The 18,214-nt window shown below is 46.0% G+C and overlaps 1 protein-coding gene across 1 annotated transcript in view; it reads right to left on the bottom strand.

Moving 5' to 3' along the window:
• The window catches only part of XPO1 (exportin 1), a 93,123-nt gene that overhangs the window by 3,493 nt on the left and 71,416 nt on the right, over positions 1-18,214 (bottom strand). Inside the window, 7 exon segments of the mRNA XM_040351118.1 lie at positions 4,457-4,553; positions 6,813-6,972; positions 7,428-7,562; positions 8,485-8,653; positions 9,596-9,790; positions 10,977-11,083; positions 11,187-11,370. Coding sequence (XP_040207052.1) covers positions 4,457-4,553; positions 6,813-6,972; positions 7,428-7,562; positions 8,485-8,653; positions 9,596-9,790; positions 10,977-11,083; positions 11,187-11,370 — 1,047 coding nt within the window.

The following is an 18,214-nucleotide window of genomic DNA, read 5'->3' as shown; positions in this document are numbered from 1 at the left end:
CGCCAGGGGGCGTCTGCCACCAGACACACCAGATCCACGTACCAGGTGCGGCGCGGGCAGTCTGGGGCGATCAGGATTGTTGGAATCCCTTCGGCTTCCACTCTGCGCAGCAGTCGAGGAAAAAGCCTCAGAGGAGGAAAGGAGTAAATTAGGCGATAGTGACCCCAAGGTGCCAACGCGTCTGCCCACGGGTCCTTCGACCTGGCCACGAACCGTGGCACCTTCCAATTGAGACGGGACGCTAGAAGGTCCATGTCTGGAGTGCCCCACTTTCGGCACAGACTCTGAAACACCTCCGGGTGGAGTGACCACTCTCCTTGGTCTAATGTTTGGCGACTTAGGTAGTCGGCTTGCCAATTCTGTACCCCCGGAATGTACACGGCCGATAGAGCGACTTCCATCGCTGCAGCCGAGCTCCGTGTGCCTCCCTGATGATTGACGTATGCCACGGCCGTGGTGTTGTCGGACTGGATCCTGACCGGTCGGCCCTGCAGATCCAGGGACCACCTGGCAAGGCACAGCCTGATTGCTCAGAGCTCCAGTATATTGATTGGCAGGCGGGACTTTTGAGTCCAGCGCCCCTGGGCTGGCATCCGTCGTGACCACTGTCCAATGGCACAGAAAGGACTTCCCGGTCCGAAGCACCAGAGACGTCAGCCACCACACCAGGGAAGACTTGACCAGAGGGCTCAACTGAATCTGGTATTACAGAGATGACAGGAGCTTGTCCCAACGTGACGGAATTTCCTTCTGTAGTTTCCGGGTGTGGAATTGGGCATACAGAACCGCCTCGAAAGAGGCCACCATTAGACCCAGAACCCTCATGCAGAATCGAAGAGATGACCACTTCTGGGTCGACAACTGCTGCACTGCAGATCGCAAAGTCTGAAGTTTCTCCATTGGGAGGAAAACTCTCGCCTCCGCGGAATCCAGGACTAGTCCCAGGTATTCCAGTCACAGAGACGGAACCAACACTGACTTCTGGATATTCAGAAGCCAGCCGAACTCGGAGAGTCTGACACGTGATAGACACATCCTCTTCCAATTCTGAGCCTGAGGAAGCTCTCAGGAGAAGGTCGTCCAGGTATCCCACGATAGCGATCCCTCGCTGCCTCAGCAGGGCTAGGATCGGGATGAGCACCTTGGTGAAAACCTGCGATGCCGATGCCAAGCCGAACGGGAGGGCCACAAATTGAAAGTGGTCCTCCCCGACCGCAAAGGGCAGAAACCTCTGGTGCCTTGTGCATATGAGAACATGTAGGTATGCGTCCATGATATCCAAGGACGCCATAAGTCCCCCTGATGGAGCGCTGCCATTACTGAGCGAATCGACTCCATCCTGAACTTTTGCAACTTGACAAAACAATTGAGGGCCTTCAGGTCCAGGATTGGACGGACCCCTTCCTTCTTGGGGACTACAAACAGATTGGAGTAAAACCCTTGAAACCGTTCCACCGAGGGAACTGGTACAATCACTCCCATGCCCAGAAGATCCTGGACAGCCCCTGACAGAGCCTTCTGGTGATCCGGAGGAAGCTGGAGGTTAGAAGGAAAAAAAATCTGTTTGGTGGGCAAGAGAGAAACACTATCTTGTACCCCGAGGAAACTACTTCGCAAATGCCTCGTTTCCACTGCACGGATCGGTTCGGGTCAGAAAGAATGGAGCGGTTAGAATGGGACCGGTCTATTCTGCAGAGCATTTCCACTGCAAATCGGACCGTCCGGGACCATGCAAGGTTTAGAAAAAAAGCCTAGCACGTCCACCAATCAGTGAGATGTATTTGTAGGTCCGCCCTAATGGAACCGTTCCATTCTCTATGGCCCCACATCTGAAGCAGGACCCAGAATGGTCCGGTACGGTTCGCTTTTATGGCACGCTTTCATAATGGAAACACCCAAAAAAGCGTACCGTACCGTACCGAACCGATCCGCTCAGTGGAAACGAGGCATAAGCCAACGGTCGGAAAGAAGAGACCTCCACCGAGCCGCAAAGTCGGCCCCCCACCCGAGACACGTGCAGACCTTCATGCGGAAGCAGGCTTGTCCGCAGGCTTGTTGTCTTAGGTGCGCTACTGCCCCGCAGCGGGGGCCTTAACACCTTGCAAACTTTTTCCCGCCGCACTGGGCACATGAAAAAACTTTTGGGGGCAGTAAAGGAGGGCCCTTGCTTACGGCGAGGCTCCTTGCCCTTCCCAGACTGTGGGAGCAGCGTGCTCTTACCACCTGTGGCATCCTTAATGATGTCATCCAGGGATGCCCCAAAAAGCCGTTCACCCTTAAAGGGTAAATCCACCAAGGCCTTCTTTGAGGACTGGTCCGCAGACCAGCATTTTAGCCACACAAGGCGGCGCAGTACCAGCGCGGAGGCCCTGGAAAGCAAGGGAAGCGTATGCAAGGCCGACTCAGACAAACTTCAGACCTTGAACCAACTGTTCAGCCAGGTCCTTACAGGTCTGGGAAGCATCCTGCGCCTCCAGCTCCTGTAGCAAAAACTTTGCCCTTTCGGTCAGAGTCTGTGACACCAGAGTCCCGGCCAAAACCGGTCTCACAGCCGAACCCACTACTGTGAACATGGAGCGGGCCAAAGCCTCCACTCTATCTGCGGGGTCCTTAAACGCGGGAGCCCCCTCCACAGGCAGCGTGGTGGCTTTGCTCAGTCTGGACACGGGAGGGTCCACTGACGGAGGAGAGGTCCACTTTTTTATAAAGTCCTCCTCAAAGGGATAGCAAGTCGCAAAGTACTTAGGAACAGTAAAAACTTTTTGCGGCGTATCCCATTCCTTGTACAACAATTTGTCCAAATATGGAATACAAGGAAACACCTTAGCGGTGTGGGGTGGCTTACGGAACCCAAAAGGGACCGCCACATCCTCAAGTTTCTGAGTATCCCGCACCGCAGCGATAAGAACTCCAACAAATTCCTTATCATTCACCGAACTTGAAGCAGAGTCATCCTCACTGTCCGTGTGGGTTAAGCCCGCATCATCTGACATGACAGAACCAGAGCCAGATGCAATAGCAGGGCCTGATTCTGTGTCCGAGACATCCCCAGAAGCAGGCTCAGTGAGGGGGTGCTTTTTACCCCCCTTCTGGCCACTTGTCGCTTCAAACCTGGCGAGAAACGCCTCAAGGACAGCCGACATTACCTCAACAGATGCGGCAGGGGCATTAGGAGTTAACTCAGGCATTGTTGGGGCAGAGACACCAGGTTCAGGCTCCATGATGCCCCACCGTTGTGTCACCCAGCACTGCAAGGCAGAACAACCCACCGGTCACCTCCCGGCTGCAAAAAACATAAGGCAGAGGCCCCCAGGGAACTCACCACCTCACCATGTTGCAGTGTGAGCTGAAAAACTGAGGTGTGCTGGCTGCGCTGTGTCTGTCCCTCAGGGATGATTCGCTGTCTTTTCCAGCGCTATTTCAGGCACAAGAGGCCAAGACTTTTTTTTAAATGGCTGCCGTATGAGGTAAAAAGCCCCATGCGGGCTACAAGAAAATGGCCGCCGACCATGTAAACCGCAGCAAAATGGCGGCCACGGCGCAGTTTAAAAACCCCAAAAGTCCGCTAAACGGCATGGCTGTCGCCCAGACACACTGTGACAAGGCCATAGAGACCGGTCATATGTGTGCCCTAGAATCAAAGTTCTCCGTCCGTCCCTGGAGCAATGGGGCCTGTCGTGAATGACCCAGAGCTGAGCTGAGGGCCGGCACACGATCGATGGCCGAACATGGGGGGACTACAAGAGTCAAGACCCAGCCTGTCACCCAGTTGGCAGTTGATAGTAGAATCACAGGATTAAAAAATGCAGGAACAAATAAAAGCGAAAAGAATCGCAAAAAAAATTTCCAGAGTACAGAGTCCTCTCCTGACAATTAGGCAGAAAAAAAAAAGGAGCTGCTGAGGCAGAGTGTGGGTTATACCCGGGGGACCACACCCCCTGGGAGGAGCTGTACTGAGCAAAGTGTTTTCAACACTTAAAGTGCTTTTTTCTGCCTAACTCTCCAGGAAGGAAGTGGATATAACTTTAAGGTCAAAGGCTGCTGTGTCCGTCCATGAATGGAAGACAAATAGGCTCGGTCCTTAACTAGTTAAACATGAATTTAGACTTTTAACTGACATCACCTCCGCTTTGTCAGCCCTGAGCCGCTATCCATAATGAACACATCTCTGTGGCACACATGCATAGTCGTCCAGAAGGAAGCTGACAGTGCCAAGTAAAGAGATCTTCCCAGCCTAAATTAACAGCCCCCTACTGTGGCAACAACATTGTTAAAGGGGGCTTCTAGATGCTGTATAATTCCGCAGATAAACCCCCCCCCCCCCAGGCCAGTGTGCCTTTATTTAAATCAGATTAGTTTAGTTAAAATAAAAATTCATATAGTGCAGTAGATTAAGAAATCGTAATGGAAACTGAATGTACCCTTGGCTGGGTATAAAACCAGGCAATATATTTACCTTAATCTGTACAAGAAAATCCCTAAGGTGTTCTTTAAAAGCAGGAATATCCTGATTTAAACTGAAGAGACCAGTCACAAAAAGTTTAACTTGGGCACTAAAGAAAAGAAAAAAAAAAAAGTATTTATAAACAGCAAAATACCAGATAATTGCAGACGTTCAGACATACATGTAAAGGAAAGCACATGCAATTAAAAATAAACTTCCCAATTGGTTTTGAAGCTTTCTATGTCGGTGTTGGGAGATATCTCCTCATAAGCAAAAGGTGAGACTCGCCCATCCACCTTCCATTTTACATGAGGATAAACCCAACCATGATGAATAATGGTATTTCTACAGGACCACCGTATCTGTGCAAGCTGCCAGTATAAGATTTACCTAGTAAGTGGCATCGCAGAAATACCAAGAAGGGGTACCATTTTTATTCCATTTAACTTTCCATGGGGCTCCAAATATTTAACTCTGCCCAGTATACTCACAACCTCAGATGAGGAGAGCTACCAGCAATGGTGAGGTTCTACTTTCATGATTACAGAATCCGTTGCCTGAAATAGTCAAGTATGGTAGTACAGATTCCATCAGTTACTTACTGCTTCCACAGCACTGTGGATGACTTGCTCTTTTTTTTAGCAGAGGCAAGTTTTATTAGACATTGTAAAGCATTCCAAAATTACACTCATGGCCACCATTCATCACTATTGACATTTGGGGGGTGGTAATTAAAAGGAAACCCACATGAAAATATACAGACTGTATTTTCTGAAAAAGCTAGTGGTCCGTTTTAGTGTTCCCATACACACTCAAAAAAAAGAAAAAGAAAAAAAAAGAAGGGAGGAGCAGCACGCAGTCAGTGGTGACCTGCATACTTGTTTTGGGTCAGTGACATCAAGCTCTGAAACCACTGAATCTGCACAACAAAAGTACTACCATTTTCAGAAACAGGGGTCAGCAATGGGGCCCATACATTTCTCTCACCTGTAGATCTGAATAGGATGGTGCAGAGTCTTCCCACAAAAGTCTTACATACAAATGTTACTTTCTTTGTATTCTCAGGCTGCGTGAGCAGAAGTATCAGAGTACAAACTTTAAGGCAGGTGTGCTCAACCTCTTGAAGAGCGAGGGCCACTGAAGTAATTTAGTAACAGGTGGCGGGCCACAGTGAGCTATGGGTTATACCCACCAAACCACAAATGTAAATGACCCCTTACTGTCCTTAGCCCCCCATAAGGCCACTTTCACAGCCGATGCGCTGCAGTTTCGCCCACACTGTGCAGAGCAGTGCATTTGCGGGCTTTCCTGCAGGTTAGCTGCACTGAACCATAGACTTCTATTACATCTTGCGGATTCAGTGCACTTTCTGAAAGCGCACCAAACCTGCAGGAGATAACAGAAGTCTATGGCTCAGCGCAGCTAAACCCCCAGGCGGAGCGATACCAAAAATGCATTTTGTCTGGGACAGGAGCAGTCGCTTTAAAGGAAGATCAGCTTCGAAGCTCTGCTCCTTCCACAGCCGCTTTGGCACTGGGTCCATCTACGCAGATGCTCTCCAATAGCAGCCCTGCAACCCATGATCTGGATTTGCCGACACAGCCATCCCAGAGCAGGTCATGGGTCACTGATTGAGTCAGCCCTGCTTTAGGGTGATCCCATCTTCTCCCTAAACGCACTTCTAAAAATGGACAGTCTGCAAACTTCTGTTGGTTACATGAAAGAAATCTAAAATAATTTACCAATTTTACCTCCTTCAGCAGACTTGACGAGCGTATGTTTATCAGTGCTAACCTCAGGCAGGGGACAGGTTAGTCTTCATTGGGGGGGTCTTAAAGGCCCGATACTAAACTGACATTTAGGTTTTGACAGAGCAAAAACACTAAAATAGGGGAAGACTACTATATACTACTATATAAGCGCAGGGGGCCAATTCTCCTTTGCAGCAGTCTGATTGCCTGTGTCCCAAGGGTTTGCCAGGTTCGACCCGGCGGGGTCCACTCAGCCTTTCATCCTTCCGAGGTCGGTAAAATGAGTACCATTGAGTTGGGTAATAATGACAACCATTATCAGTGCTTAGACACAGCGGCAACGCTGTAATTGGCGCTATATAAAAGTAAACATTATTATTATTATAAAAAAATTCTATTCAGGATTCCCAAAATGCCCATTTCCAACTGCTTCTTTACAAATACAAACAAGTTTTATCAATTGAATAAGTGGACCAACCCAAAAAATCTGAGCATAACTGGCACTCAACGTGAAACCTTGGCACAACACTATCAAGTGTTTTTGGTTGCCATATTGGAATCTAAAAAATAAAATAAAAAAATACTTGCAGACAAATCACATTGGTTCATTTACTCACTCCTGCAGATGAGGAAAGGCCGACTTTAATAGATTAGCTACATAGTCTTGAATAAATATCTGATTATTGGGTGGAACTGCAGGATTCAGCGGTACGCTTATTTTTCCTTCTTCTACCAAGTTAAACATGTAAGCCAGAATCGATGCATGCATTGTTAACCCTGCAGGGGAATAAAAAGATTTAGGATAAGAACTCAGTTTGAAAATGCATTTTTTTTTACTGGCAAAATATACCTAAAACAGAGTAGGATGATCCGAGGCTCAAGAGGCAAATATGCATATACCAATGTGTTGGGTGGCCAAGAAAGGCTGAACGCAACTACAGGGAAAAGCAAGGTGTATGTAGGATTTTAGTCGCTTATACACTTGGATACTAGGATTTTGACTTGTGGCAACCTTCTCCTTATACATTTTCCCACAATACACTTGGTTTCTGTTGCCCAGGTTTGAGACATATTATTTTAGTAACAAAAATGCAATGGAGAGGTGTTCATTAGTGGTAGCACCTTTAACCTTGACAAGCTTAATATTCTGTTTAGTTATTTTTTTACAATTGTGTTTCTGAACTAACAAATCCATGAACAGTAATTACTTAAGTGTACAACTCCTCACATACCAGCAGTGTGTGAAGTATCCGTCACTACAGAAAAGATGTGCTGAAGAACGTCACAGAAGTAGGTTTGATAGAAACTCTGCGCCGCAGCTTCTTCTTGAGCAACATTTTGTAATAAAGTATAAAGAATCTGTAATCCTGAAATAGACACACACATTCATTGTAAAATAAAGGGGTTGACCACAACATTTAAAGTATATCTACGATTAAAATGTAAAATCAGATTAATTTCCACATTATATTTCAATTATTTCTAGCCTACTCTAAACAATCTTGAAGCCTCTAAATTTAACTTTGTGAATCTCCCCACACATTTACTTCCTGAAAATCTGAGAGGCGTTTATTATACCCTGTTGATAGACACTCCTGTGTCACAGAACCTGACTTCTGAAATACAAAGAGATGGCCACCAGACAGGCAGCACTCAACACATGAAAGGAGATTTTTTTTGGAGTAAGCTTATATTGTTTTTTCAAAAATAACTGTTGGTATTGCTATTCCAATGGAAAGCATAGATACCTATAGATTAAATGTAATTTTACTGAGGACTCCAATTAGCAAGAACTGGACTCTACAAGATGCAACCAAACAGGCAAAAAACTAGTCACCAGTAATGCCTGTGGAGCCCTGCAGCTGATCTTTCTCCATGATATACCTACCATGTCTTGCTCTACACTATGTCCTGTATGGCAGCAGCCATCTTGAGATAGTTAACTGCTTCATAACATCAGATCCTCCAGCAGGAACAAAAGTGAGCAGAATAGTAATATCAAACTTAGAGACTAGCAGTCAGAAGTAGCAGTGCCCTTTTCACATTACATATATACAACTAGAGTCTATAGATAGGCAAAGGCATGCCTGTAAACTTTCACATCCAAGTTACATTTTCAGAATCCTGCATATGCACAATATTGCCAACAGTGCAAATCTTCACTTCAAGTTCTATTCTACTTAGGAAAAAAACAGAGTGACTAGGCTGACCACGCATATATACTGCCCTTTGTGACAATGCATTATAAACATGTAGGCATAGCATACGACAACTGGTATATTTTCCTACCTGTATCTGCAACATTTCGCATTGTGTGTTTGAAAGCCCAAATTATAGAGTCCAAAACCAACTTAAACTGTGCCGGAGGTATGGCCAGGAAAGCAGGGAAGCAGTGGGAATTTACAGCTTGTAAAAGCAAAAAAAAGTTTGTCCTGTGGTCTGGGTACTCTTCAAAGTCCTGTACAAAATAAAATAAGGATGCTGTAGATTAGTTTTAATTTTACCTCCTCAACTGAAAGTTTTAGATCATTCCTCAGTATGAAAACCAGTGCCAAGGGGGTTAATCCATGCTTCTAGTTATACAGCCAGCACCTTTTAGTTTACCAAATTTTTCACATGAGTTAACAGACAGATGTTAACGACTATGCCTTTACATGTTGTTCCAATGCTTGCCACTCAGAGCAAAGCTCATCTTATTGCACCGGTAGAAACACCTGCACGTACCCACAGGTAACTTGATAGAACACAGAAAAAAGCAACACACCGTGATCTAGTTTTTCTTTTGTTTCTTCCTGTGGGTACGGGTATATGGGCAACTTAAAGGGTACACCATGAAATCATATTTGGCATTGCAGAGATACACATTACCCAGTGATCAGTGCAGACTACAGATACTGAGCATTTGCGCTATTCAAATGAAAGCTGTAATGTTCCCCGCGCTGATCAACTAGGCAACGGCGGGGGGGGGAAGAGAGGGAGGACATGGCTGCATTTGTAGGGACACATGGCTGCATTTGTGGGGACACATTTAAAAAAAAAAAAAAAAAAAAAAAAAAAGTATCGGTATCGGCGAGTACATGAAAAAAAGTATCGGTACTTGTACTCGGTCCTAAAAAAGTGGTATCGGGACAACCCTAGTGCAGATCAAATTCAATGTACTTGAAAACTGTGTGTGCAATAGTTCATTATTACAGAAGGCTGATCTATATTCTTTTGCATGACTTAAATAGCTTTTTGTGGAAGGGTGCATTAACAGGGGAAAAAATAAAAAAAAGTCATGTTTATCTGTTGCAATGCACTGCAAAATTACAAAACATACTGTGTGGAAAATGCATAAAATATTTTATTGTCAAGTTTCTAGCATTTTGTATATTAGTTTACCTAAAGTAACTGAACATACCTTATTTATCATGTTTAACGTGCATTCAAACACAGCATCAAATATTTGAGGTATTTCTGCTGTAATATGGCCTCCTAGTTTGTTTACAATAGTAGCCATTGTGCTGAGTACTTCAGGCTCCCTGGCAGCTGGCACATTTCTTTGATAATCAATCAGAACTGCATCCAGCAAAGGAGGGACAAAGTTCTCTGCAACCTAAAAACAGAACAAGCAAATGACCAATTTAGAGAACAGAAGACTTAAATAATCTTTGATGAAAAGCAAAATGTTTAACCATGAAACTGAAATTTAAAGCCCATTCACACTTTTCCAAACTTCTTACATTTGCCAATTCTTTTGTCCAACTAAGTGTTCACACAAAAATAAAAAATCCAGCTACCATCCCTCCACCATGTAAATGTTTTTACATCTAAGTGGGTACATTAAAGAAGCAGGTATGTCAACTGTGTTAATGTGCATTAAAGGGTAAGATCACCCTTTAAAAAAATTAAATAAAAATTATAATATATATATATATATATATATATATATATATATATATATACACACATACATACATATATATATATATATATACACACACACACACACACACACACACACACACACATACAAACACACATACAAACATCTTTTTGCAGGTCAAAATATATGCCAGGCTCCTGCAGACTGTTGGTGTAGCAGTCTGCTCTTATGGGCAGGCAGTTCCTGAATGACAGGAAGGATCAATGAACTACCAAGAGCGCCAATCAGCACCTTGGTGACATCACCAATGGCTGATAGTAGTTTTAGTTCTACTTACAGAACTAGGCCTTTTTTATTGCGACAGTGGCTGCCTGGTCTGCTGGCACAACACGTATGCCGGGGGATGCTCAGTTAGTAACATGTTACTAAAAGGTGAACTTATCCTTTAAGGGCCCATTACAAATAAAAGTGGCTGTAAACCTCAGACATTAAAACATGAACAAAGCATATCTCTCTATAGTGTGTACCTGTCCTAATCGAGAGCACCAAGTGCCATTTCTGTCTGCTGCCCCGTTCCTCTGCTATCAGCATTTGTCACTTCTGACAGATTTTCCTGACAAGAGAAAAATGTTGACAGAGGAGGAAGCTCCAGTACACTGCCTACGATTTGACAGTCTCAGCTGTGTGTCCTGCAGAATGTAAATTCAGCTCCTTGATTTCTGGGAGCTGACAAGTTTTATAAATTCTGAACTTTAAACAGATGTAGAGAAGACGCTGATAAACAGGTACAACTTATGTAGGACGACTTGTTTCATCTTTGTGTCTAGTCACTTCACTTGGTATATGCAAGGGCTTACATCCCCTTTAATCTGGACAGAAAACATGCAGGCACAAAAAAAAAAAAAAAAAAACTTGCCATCTGTGGGTCATTCGATCTGCTAACCCAACCTGATATTAGCTTTAAGGTTTCCTTTTTAACTGTTCTCATACTGCGTATCAGAGGTTGCTTTGTAACCATCTCCCCTGAAAGAATCAAACAGGTACACATTTAATATGAGAATATAAAATGACAAATTTTTATAATATGAAGTAAAAAAAAAAAAAAAAATAAACACTGCAAGCTTACCATTTGCCTGAATAGCTGCAGAAATATTTTCACTTAGGCACTTGTACACGTTTAACATATCCAAATAAATTCTTCCAAGCTGAATAACAAAGGGGTGTCCAACAGCTTTACATGCTCTTACATTTGTTTTTAATATGCTTCCAAGTTGTTTGACGGTTTCTGGGTCTTTTAATATGTCAACATTCTGAAAGAAAAAAAGTTTTCAAAATGAGATACTAGTTTCACCTTTTAAGCTACACAAGCATCAACACAATATTCTCCAATTTTTTCACAATGACAATGTAAATTGAAGAAGCAGCCTTAAAGTGGTGTTCCAGCTGAAATATATATATTTTTAAAGTCAGCAGCTACACTGTAGCTGCCGACTTTTAAATAAGCACACTTACCCGTCCAGGGTGCCACTATGTCGGCCCCCCCGAGGCTGATCCGTCAATCAGGTGCCAGCGACGCCATTCGTACCAAGGGAAACCGGCAGCGGGGTCTTGCGATTTCACTGCCCGTTTCCTGTCGCGCGTTGTCACTAGACGTCTGTCTTCTGGGACACATGTCCCAGAAGACAATGCGAGGAGGAGAAGACTAAAGCGGAAGTGTCAGATTAGGACTGCCTAGTAACAGCCATTTCTGGCAAGTATAAACCCCCCCCCACATTTTTATGCAATTTTTTTTTTTTAGGGTGGACCTCTGCTTGCTTTAAAACATGTCCCTATACAGATATAAAATGTTAGGTGCCATTGTGGTTGTAAGCAAGTTAAAATATTGTCTAAATACAAATTTGTATGAGCATTCCTAATTGAGCTTTGCCATGTATTGTGCATTTGTTTCTAGATCTGTGTAGCAACTTTCTATAATGAAGGTTAGTCACGAAAGCTCCTTGTCTTTGTGCAGAGTGCGACTTGTGTTGCATCATCTCCTCAAACAACCACTTTTAAGAAGCAACTAATAACAGGTTAAGAGTTGTAAAGGAATTTTTTTTCCCACCTTAATGCAATCTATGCATTAAGGTGAAAAATCATGGCTGGCGCTGCCGTCAATCACATCCAGTGATGCGGCGCGCCGAGTGATACAGTGAGCAGCTATGGCCGATCGCTGTATCACGGGAGCACGCTCGCAAGGACTCGTCACCATGCAAGCTCTCGCATGAATGTGGCAAGTTCTTGCAGGGAGGACCAGAGACAGCCGCCGAGGGACCACAGAAGATGTGGATCGGGGCCACTCTGTGCAAAATTAACTGCACAGTGGAGGCAAGTATAACATGTTTGTTATTTTAAAGAAAACTTTTTTTTTTTCCCCTTTAGTAAGAGTCGGTTCACACTAGGGCGACACGACTTCCAGCGCGACTTTCAGAGGCGACTCCGACACGACTTGAACATGAACCACAGGACGATCTGGGAAGATTTACAACACGACTTGAAGTCGTCTCCAGGACAGGAGACTTTCCAGTGGCCAATAAAACAACAATCAGCTCTGGGAGAGGGAGGGGGAGGGAGGGGTTTGCCTGAGAAATGTATGTTATCTTCCTGGAAAGTCGCTTCAGTTAAGACAGTGATCCGACTTCTGAGGCGATTTCCATTGAAATCAATGGGTACAAATCGCCTACAAAGTCGGATTGAAGTAGTACAGGAACCTTTTCTGAAGTCGGATCGCCTTGAGTCGTGTGTATTAACACCGCTCCCATTCACTTCCATTGTTTTTCTCTACAGCGCGACTTGAGACGACATTAAGTCGGATTGCAAGTCGCCCCAGTGTGAACCGGCTCTTACCCTTTATATTTACAAAGCCTTTCTCTTGACCTGATGTTATTTCCTAATAACCACAAATTCTCATATATTAATTCTCAAAAAGGTATAAGAAACTTGCTATTGTCCATTGAGGGAAACCGCTTCATAGTAAAAAAAACTACACCTTTAATATAAAACTAAACAGCCCCTTGTTATAATTGAAAATTGATCAATCCTGATGTACCGACAGCCTAAAATGCCTGGACAGTACAAATACCCCCCAAAAGAGCCCTTTGTGGAAAGTAGACAGTCCGACATATTTAGTAAGGAGCATGGCAAGTTTTTCGAAATTGTATTTTGGGGAAAATTAAAACTATTTTTTTTCTCACTTTTTATTCACTAGTGCGTTACAGTCATATGACAGACATGTTAAACAAATTAATTAAAAAGAAAAAAAATAATTCCTTTAACCACTTAACCCCCGGACCATATTGCTGCCCAAAGACCAGAGCACTTTCTGCGATTCGGGACTGCGTTGCTTTAACTGACAATTGCGCAGTCGTGCGACGTGCCTCCCAAACAAAATTGGCGTCCTTTTTTTCCCACAAATAGAGCTTTCTTTTTGTGGTATTTGATCACCTCTGTGGGTTTTTATTTTTTGCGCTATAAACAAAAATAGAGCGACAATTTTGAAAAAAAAAAAAGAATATTTTTTACTTTTTGCTGTAATAAATATCCCCCAAAAATATATAAAACAACATTTTTTTTCCTCAGTTTAGGACAATACGTATTCTTCTACATATTTTTCGTAAAAAAAAAAAAATCGCAATAAGCGTTTATTGATTGGTTTGCGCAAAAGTTATAGCGTTTACAAAATAGGGGGTATTTTATGTCATTTTTATTAATATATTTTTTTTACTAGTAATGGCGGCGATCTGCGTTTTTTTTCGGTACTGCGACATTATGGCGGACACTTTTGACACATTTTTGGGACCATTGGCATTTTTATAGCGATCAGTGCTATAGAAATGCATTGGATTACTATAAAAATGCCACTGGCAGTGAAGGGGTTAACACTAGGGGGCGGGGAAGGGGTTAAGTATGTTCCCTGGGTGTGTTCTTACTGTGGGGGGTGGCCTCACTAGGGGAAACACTGATCTTCTGTTCATACATTGTATGAACAGAGGATCAGCGTTTCCCCCCCTGACAGGACCGGGAGCTCCCGTTCCCCGCTCTGTAACGAGCAATCGCGGGTGCCCGGCCGGGCATCCGCACGGGAGTCACGGACGAGCGGGGGGCACGCGCCCCTAGTGGCCACTAAAGGAGCCGCCGTATAGCTACGGGCTCTCGCCCAGGAGAGCCGACCTGCCACCGTAGAATGACGGCGGCTGGTCGGCAACTAGTTAACTGCAATGTTTTGAACCATCATGAATGGGTTACATGCACAACTACTACTGTGTGCTGCGATTGTCCCACATCCATTACATGATACAGGGTGCTGGGACTGGCCCAGGTACCATATGCTAGCTGCAAGCTATCTATAGGCCAACTATAAGAATCACAGCGGTTAAGAATTAAAAGGAGAAGTCCAGTCCTGAGCTAGTTTGGCTGGACTTCTATGGATCACAGGAGTGCAATTCATTTTGCACTCCTGTGACCCGTTTTCAGCAGAGAGTTGTCTGAAGTCTGCTCTCTGCTGACGTCACATAGATCAGTCCAGGCACCGAGTCAGCCTGACTCTGGAAGTCTGGATCCGCCAGGTGCCTAGACTGATGGCAGTCTCAGCCTCTCAACGAGAGGCGCTCCAGTGAGCGTAAAGGAGGAAAGCTGCTGATTGACAATCAGCAGCTCTTCGCTCAAGGAGCTGTGAGAACCAAGTCATCGGCGGTGTTCGATGGCTCAGTTCTCATTAAAGAGAAGCCGGAGAACAGATGCAGCATCGGACCAATAGGTCTCCTTTAAATTCATAATAGCTTTTGTTTACATTGTGATCACCGGGAGCGGAAATCCGTTGTGTCCGGTGGTCACGGAAGTGGTAGGCCCCTTACCCAGAAGAGACGGGATGATGTACATGTACGGGATTCTGCTTGCAGCTGTAAAATGTACTGTGGCTGGGCGGCAAGCAGTTGCTGCAGCAACCATCTGGGAACTGGAAGCATCACAAATCTGTGTACATATTTGTTGGCACACTACAGATCTTTAATATCCTCCAAAGGTTTTATTGAAGAATGAGCACAGTATAATTAGAGCAACATTTCAGAGGTGCGCAGGAATCCTCTCACGCATGCAATGTTTTCTTTGTGGACACATCAGCAGTATATAAGACGGCTAAAGTTTCCCCTGCAGCTAACCAAGCACAAATCCCCTGGATGACTTTTCCCAGATAGGATTTTTGTACTCACCGTAAAATCCATTTCTCTGAGTTCATGGACGGACACAGCAGCAATTGACCTTCGGGTTATCTACCTTCCTTTCAAGAGATGACCAAGCAGAAAAAAACAGCACTTCAAGTGTTAAAACACTTCTCAGTATAGCACCTCTCAGGGGGCGGGTCCCCCGGGTACATCCCTCTCTCTGCATCATGCAGCCCCAGTTCGTAACAAGCAGTACAAACAAAGGAGGGAAGGGTGCTGTGTCCGTCCATGAACTCAGAGAAATGGATTTTACGGTGAGTACAAAAATCCTATTTTCTCTTCCGTTCATGGACGGACACAGCAGCAATTGACCTTAGGGACGTCCCCAAGCAGTGTCAAAAAATTTCAAGGGGTGGGAAAACACAGCAAACCAAACTTCACCCCAAACAAACCAGAGTTCCTCAACGGAGGAACTTCAACCTTAAAACAGCCGCCTGTAAAACCTTGCGGCCAAAGGAGGCATCCGAAGATGCACTCACATCCACCTTGTAAAACTTTGAGAAGGTGTGGACCGACAACCAGGTCGATGCCTTACACACCTGTAAAACAGACGCTTGATGGCGGAAAGCCCAAGAGGCACCAATCGTCCTGGTCAAATGCGCCGTAACCTGAAAGGGAGGTGCCCGCCCCTTTAGGGCATAGGCCTGGAGCACGACCTGTCTGATCCACCTAGAAAATGGTGGCCAACGAGACCGACCGACCTTTCTTAGGACCAGTCACCGACACGAACAGTGAATCCGACCTCCGAAACTGAGCCGTAGCAGACAAGTACACCCGTAGGGCTCGAACCACGTCCAAGGAATGCAACGTGGCCTTCTTCGGCCGAGGACATAAGGATGGCAAAACAATGTCCTCATTAATGTGAAAAGCCGAAACAACCTTTGGAAGGAATGACTGCTGCGGCAGCAACGCCACCTAGTCCTTGTGTATGACCAAGAAAGGAGCCTTGCAAGACAAGGCCGCCAGTTCAGAAACCCGTCTGACCAAAGTAATTGCCACCAGAAAAAACACCTTCTGGGACAGAGTCAACAAGGGAATCTTACGAATGCCCTCAAACGGAAACTTTTGAAGCACCGAGAGGACGAAGTTCAAGTCCCATGGAGGCAGTACAGGAGGGGCCACATGCCGAACCCCCCTGTACAAAACGTACGCACCAGGCCGCCAATGGTCACTAAAGTAAACAGCCAAGGCCGAAATCTGGCCCTTAACTGTACTTAAGGCGAGAGCCACTCCACGCTGTAAGAACAGCAGAATCCGGGAAAACACGTATGTACGGGGGTGCCAACTCATCTCCTCACACATGGAGATGTAGGCCTTCCACGTACAATGGTAAATCTTTCGTGAAGTAAACTTCCATGCACGTAGCATGGTAGAAATCACAGAGTCCAACAGACCTCGACCCTTCAGCACCTGGCTCTCAACAGCCACGCCATTAAAGCAGGGTGAAAAATAGGACCCTGCGACAGAAAATCTTCTCTCAGGGGTAGACGCCAAGGGACGTCTGCCACCAGATGCACCAGGTCCGCGTACCAGGGACGGCGCGGCCAATCCGGGGCGATCAGGATTGTTGGTATCCCCTCGGCTTCCACTCTGTGCAGCAGGCGGGGAAGAAGCTTCAGAGGAGGGAAGGCGTAGATTAGGCGATAGGGACCCCACGGCGCCACCAACGCGTCCGCCCACGGGTCTCTTGACCTGGCCACGAACTGTGACACCTTCCGATTGAGACGGGACGCCAGAAGATCCACGTCTGGAGTGCCCCATTTTTGGCACAGACTCCAACACTTCCGGGTATAGCGACTGGCAACTTGGGTAGTCAACCTGCCAGTTCTGCACCCCCGGAATGTACACAGCCGACAGAGCCGGAACATATCTTTCGGCCCACGGGAGAACTTCCGTCGCTGCGGCCGAGCACCGTGTGCCCCCCTGATGATCGACGTACGCCACGGCCGTGGCGTTGTCGGACTGGATGCTAACTGTTCTAGGGATCTGCAGGACCGATAGAGGCACAGCCGGATCGCTCGGAGCTCCAGGACATTGATCGGCAGGCGGGACTCCTCCCGAGTCCAGCGCCCCTGGGCTGACTGGCCACCCCAGACACCCCCCCCAGGCGGGAGGCTGGCATCCTTCGTGACCACTGTCCAATGGCACGACAGAAACGATTTTCCAGTCTGAAGTACCGGGGACGTCAGCCACCACACTAGGGAGGACCTGACCAGGCGACTCACCCGAATCTGGTAATCCAGAGACGAGGGGAGCTTGTCCCAACGTGACAGAATCTTTCTGTAACACTTGAGTGTGGAAGTGAGCATACGAAATTGCCTCGAACGAGGCCACCATCAGACCCAGAACTCGCATGCAAAAGCGAAGCGACGACCACTCCTGGGTCGCCAACCACTGCACCGCAGATTGCAGCGTCTGAAATTTCTTTGTTGGGAGAAAGACCATCGCCTCTGAGGAATCCAGGACCAACCCCAGGTATTCCAACCGCTGAGACAGTACCAGAACCGACTTCTGGACATTCAATAGCCAACTCTCGGAGGGCCCGACAGGTGATAGATACATCCTCTTCTAACTCTGAGCTTGAGGAAGCATTCCGAAGAAGGTCGTCCAGGTATCCCACGATAGCGATCCCGCGCTGCCTCAGCAGGGCCAGAATCGGAGCAAGCACCTTGGTGAAAACCCATAAGGCCAGGCCGAACGGGAGGGCCACGAATTGAAAGTGGTCCTCTCCGACTGCAAAACGCAGAAATCTCTGGTGTTTTGCGCATATGGGGATATGCAGGTACGCGTCCTTGATATCCAAGGATGCTAGGAAATCCCCCTGATGGAGCGCCGCCACTATCGACTCCATCCTGAACTTTTGCACTTTGACAAAACAATCGAGGGCCTTAAAGTC

This window comes from Rana temporaria, chromosome 4 (genome assembly GCF_905171775.1).
Source record: "Rana temporaria chromosome 4, aRanTem1.1, whole genome shotgun sequence".
Lineage (NCBI taxonomy): Eukaryota > Metazoa > Chordata > Amphibia > Anura > Ranidae > Rana > Rana temporaria.
The sequence above is the reverse complement of the archived record's forward strand: the minus strand, read 5'-3'. Positions and strand labels throughout refer to the sequence as shown.